Genomic DNA, 4,447 nt, shown 5'->3' with positions numbered 1-4,447 from the left:
AAAATTATCAAATTCTTTCTGTTTATTGACTGCCACATGATTAGAGACCAATTTTAACGGTAAGACTTCTGGTAGCGTGCACGAGCACCAGGTCCTCCAAATTTCTTGGATTCACAACGGCGAGGATCTGCAACAAGCAGAGTCCTATCATACTGGATTAGAATATCCTTGATCTCTTTCTTGGAAGCTTCATCAACATCTGTTTAAAAAAAAAAATCTTTAGTTTAAGCAGTTTCACGTGGAACAAACCCATATTAATACTTTTTGCAATAAAACAACCAAAAGCCATACATTTTCACTTAATGCTAATAAAACAATCAAAGTACTTACATTTTTGATAGTAAGCCACCAAAGCTTTGGAAATAGCTTGACGGATAGCTGTTAAAAAAAGATAAAATATCAGTAAGGATTACAAATCTATTTAAAATTTAAACATAAAGTGCTGGTTATCTGAGAAATGTGCAGTTTTGTTTACTGCAAAATTGTCCTTTCTCTCTTTAATATCCCATCCCACATACTCCACGTGACCCTTACTTTGGCTAATCTTAAAAACACCCACAATTCATTTGCCAATTTGACAGCTACCAGCTAGCCAAGAAACTGTGCAAGGGCTATATCATCACCTTCTCTCCAGAGTACCAAAGGAGGTTCATCTTCTATCTACAAGCAGTCGACTTTCAAAACCTTTAGAAACACAGTTCTCTGAAATGCCTACACTTTTCAACAAAGGTAAAATTGATTCTGTGTTGAAAAACTAAGGAGGCAAAAGGGCCAACAGGATGGTCTGAGTGCTAGAACATGGCAATACAAAAAAAAACTAGGACAGTAACAGTAATCAGAACTTAAACCAAGAGAATGGGAGTAACTGTCAGGATGTTGTTACACTTATCTGTCAAAATATTAACATCAGGATTTTGATAAAAATATGAATGCTGTGAAAAACAAATGATATGAGTTTGGGCCTGAAATTTGCCTCTGCTTTTTATGCAGCCTCAGCTCCACTTCACCAAGTACATTCAAATGAAGAACAGAACAAAGAAAACTTTTGTAAAGATGAAATCTTATCAACAGCTAATGCAAACATATTCCCAGCCCTCTCTGCAAGAGGAAAACTGCCTAGCTTTGCTCATACCAGAAAGTCACTTCTGAACAACATGGAAACATATAACTGAGGATAGAATACAATAAGGATAGAATTTCTAAACCCCTCTGAAAATCCTTGTGCTCAGCTGCACAGTATATTTGAACTATACTGTCACTGTAAAGGTAGTTCTTGTGCATTTCATCTAAACTTCATTTTGCTTTACTCCACTTATGCTGTTACAGCTTTGCACATAAAATGCAATCAATATGCCCTGATGAAAAACTACATTTGCACAGTGAAGAAAGAACATTTTGGCAAGTCACTATTCCAAACTTAAGCCTCTTAAATATGTGGCTGCATTTGGTCTGTCTGAGATGATTTTCCCATGACAGCTGTCATCTGGTTTGTGTTCTGGCTACAGCTGAGCAGCGCTTGCACAGCATCAAGGCTGTGCCTACAACATATCTCCATCACCATTAGGCTAGGAGTGGGCAAGATCTTGGAGGAAACATAGCCAGGACAGCTGATATCCAAACCGACCAGAAGGGACATTCCATACCAGAGAATGTCTGCTCAGCAGTAAAAGCGAAGAGTGACAGCTAAAGGTATTGAGGCCCCACTTGCCAGGAAGTGGCTGAACACTGCCTGCTGATGGAACCCTTTTGTCTTTCTTAGCTTCAGTGTACAGCCTTTGCTTTTGCTTTATTAATCTCCCCTTATCCTGACCCACAAGGTTTTTCCATCTTATTTTCTCCCCCCCTGCCATCAAGATAAGGAGGAGTGATATAGCAGCTTGGTGGTCATTGGGCATCCAGCCAGTGTCAACCCACCAGTGGCTTTACCCATTCCAGCCCACACCAGAAACCCCACCAAAATCCTTACCATAGATTTGTGCTACGTGGCCACCACCCTTGACACGAACTCTGATGTCAACACCAGCAAACCGTTCCTTCCCCAAGAGGAGAACAGGTTCAAGCAGCTGGGAAACAAACACGAAGAAAATTCATTTGTAATGAGGATCAGAGCTTGTAGTAGCTTTACCAAATATGATGTTATTGAATCTTCAAAAAAATAGAGCCTTGATTTTAAAAGCACACACCCAGGTCAAGCATACCTCCTGCAGAATTCTCTGAAATCTACTAGTGTTGTCGTCATAAGACATATTTACTGAAGTCTTTGGTTTATTTAAGTTTCAAATATCTAAACAACAAAGCACACGTCCATAGGAATTAAGAACAAGAGAATAGTTTAACTAGAATGCCATAAATACATACACAAAAAAAAGTCAAGTTCATTAAAACTGAAGACCTGAGGTAATTTGTAGGTTACTTTCTTCTTTATAGCAATCTAGACAGTTTCAGATTCTGTCAGCATTGTTCAGCAGCTATCATATGAAGTTCTAAATAACCATTTTAAAATGAGAGCATAGGAAGTGCAGAAAATACTTCACACTGAGTGAAAACTGTTAAGCAAACCCCCTCATCACAGAAGTGCAGCTTACTGAATTTTCATTACAGCATCTGTATTTTAGGTTAACAACCAAAAATTTGGTACTTTCAGTAGGACAAGCCACTTGTCTCCAGTGTGAAGCAATTACATGTATAAAGGGAAAGAAGGGCAGAGGCTGGGTGGATGCTTACTTTATACTGCAGAGTTCTGGGCTCAATCATTTCCAGAGGTCTTCCATTAACTTTAATGAGGCCATTCCCTCTCTTGCAGTGGGCAACAGCCGTTGCAGTTTTCTAAAAATCCAAACGTGTATTAACACAGGGTTTCACTTTTGCACAACCAGCAGGAACTTCGATTTCATTTTAACAATCCAGCAATTTTAAGTCTTATGCCGCAGACTAACGTTACACACTAAACGAAACAGTATCTCTCCCTACACCTCCAGGTAAAATCACAGTCTTAAAACAGAACCTTAATAAAAGTTTCACTGTCTGATACCGTAGTCTGGTGGTTCATTTTCTCACAAGACATTGACACCGTCAATTATTCCAGACGCTACATTCCATCCAACAGAGCGAACTTTACATTCCCGCCACCACCTCAACTCAACGTGGCCCTCGGATACCGGCAATGGTAAGCCAGGCCGCTGTGGACAGGGGCGACAGCGGCGGCCACTCCCGAAGGCTCCGGTGAGAGGCCACCCAGACCCACTCCTGAGGGGAGCAAACACTTCCCCTCAGCTCCGCAGCGCCCCAGGGCCACGGCGCGCTCCGGCAGCCACGGAGCGGGACACGTGGGCTGCCCGCTGGGACTCGCCCCGGCGACCCTCCCGCGGCCGAGCCCCGCCGCACGGCCCCGGCGAGGAGCAGTGGCCGAATCACCCCGAGCACGAACGGCCCCAAGGCGCGGCCCAGCCCGGGAGCGAGGAGCAGATGGTGCAGGCCGCCATGCCTGCGCCTCACCTTTCGTCCGAAGACTTGGACGCTCTGAAGGGGACCCTTGGCCGGCATGGCTGTTCCTGCAAGAGAGCGGGAGCGGCGTGAGCGCGGGCTGGCGGGGGCGAGAACAGGGACGAGGGCGGGCGCGGCCGGAGCGCCCCGACACTCACCTGCCCTCGGCGGCGGCTCCGCGGAAAGGCCGGACGGGGTTTCCCAGCCGTGGATCAGGGGCGCCGCGCCGCAAAGCGTTTCCGGTAGCGCGACAGAGAGCACAGCCGGCTCCGCCCCGGCCGGCGCACTTTACGGCAGCGCCGGGCCCGCTGCCGGCCCCGCCTCGGGCAGAGCTCGGAGGCAGCGGCGGCAGCGGAGAGAGAGCCTGGAGAGAGAGAGAGGGAGAGCGAGAGAGGGAAAGTGAGAGAGAGCGAGCGAGAGAGAGCCTGGAGAGAGAGAGAGAGAGAGAGAGAGGGAGCCTGGAGAGAGAGGCTGGAGCCTGCAGAGAGAGGCTGGAGCCTGCAGAGAGAGGGAGAGAGAGCGAGGGAGGGAGAGAGAGGGAAGGAGAGAGCGGGAAGGAGAGAGCGAGCCTGCAGAGAGAGGCTGGAGCCTGCCTGAGGCTTTTCCCGGTGACACACCGCAGTGCGCTCTGGTGGGTCCCAGCCGCAGCACAGAACCTAGGTGCGCTGCTGCTGTAAAGACAACAAAATGGTTCTATGGCCACAGTCGCTGTTTGAACCTCCTTGAGGTGCAACAATACAAACTCCGTAGCTTTTATAATTTTGAGCTCTGGCGAACTGGCGAAGATGAAGCATTAAATCCCGTATTCGCTTCTAGCACTGTACACTGACACATATTCAGGCAATGCCTTTTTCCCACTTAAGTACTCAGTGATGGTTATATTTAAGATCAACTCAGAATTATGTTTAGATTTAGTACACTCAGAAAACCCCATGGAATTTATCTTCTGTCTCCGTTTTTTTCT

At 46.4% G+C, this 4,447-nt stretch overlaps 1 protein-coding gene across 1 annotated transcript; it reads right to left on the bottom strand.

Moving 5' to 3' along the window:
• RPS16 (ribosomal protein S16) lies at positions 1-3,719 on the bottom strand. Its single transcript, XM_015629180.2, has 6 exons — positions 3,642-3,719; positions 3,496-3,551; positions 2,725-2,826; positions 1,967-2,063; positions 331-378; positions 1-199 (listed from the first exon to the last, which is right to left on the bottom strand). The coding sequence occupies exons 2-6, from the start codon at positions 3,541-3,543 to the stop codon at positions 54-56; spliced, it is 441 nt and encodes a 146-aa protein (XP_015484666.1). The 5' UTR covers positions 3,544-3,551; positions 3,642-3,719; the 3' UTR covers positions 1-53.
• Positions 3,720-4,447: the final 728 nt, after the last annotated feature.

This window comes from Parus major, chromosome 1A (genome assembly GCF_001522545.3).
Source record: "Parus major isolate Abel chromosome 1A, Parus_major1.1, whole genome shotgun sequence".
In the NCBI taxonomy this organism is placed as follows: domain Eukaryota; kingdom Metazoa; phylum Chordata; class Aves; order Passeriformes; family Paridae; genus Parus; species Parus major.
Note: the sequence above shows the minus strand (reverse complement) of the source record. Positions and strands in the feature narration are given on the sequence as shown.

What these genes read in the sequence shown, in the direction of transcription:
- RPS16 (XM_015629180.2), bottom strand. Translation starts at nt 3,543, where the DNA reads ATGCCGGCCAAGGGTCCCCTTCAGAGCGTCCAAGTCTTCGGACGAAAG. An exon ending in TCCAAGTCTTCGGACGAAAG is followed by an intron (nt 2,827 to 3,495) that starts GTGAGGCGCAGG and finishes TTGGATTTTTAG; the next exon opens with AAAACTGCAACGGCTGTTGC. An exon ending in CCACGTAGCACAAATCTATG is followed by an intron (nt 379 to 1,966) that starts GTAAGGATTTTG and finishes TTTTTTTAACAG; the next exon opens with CTATCCGTCAAGCTATTTCC.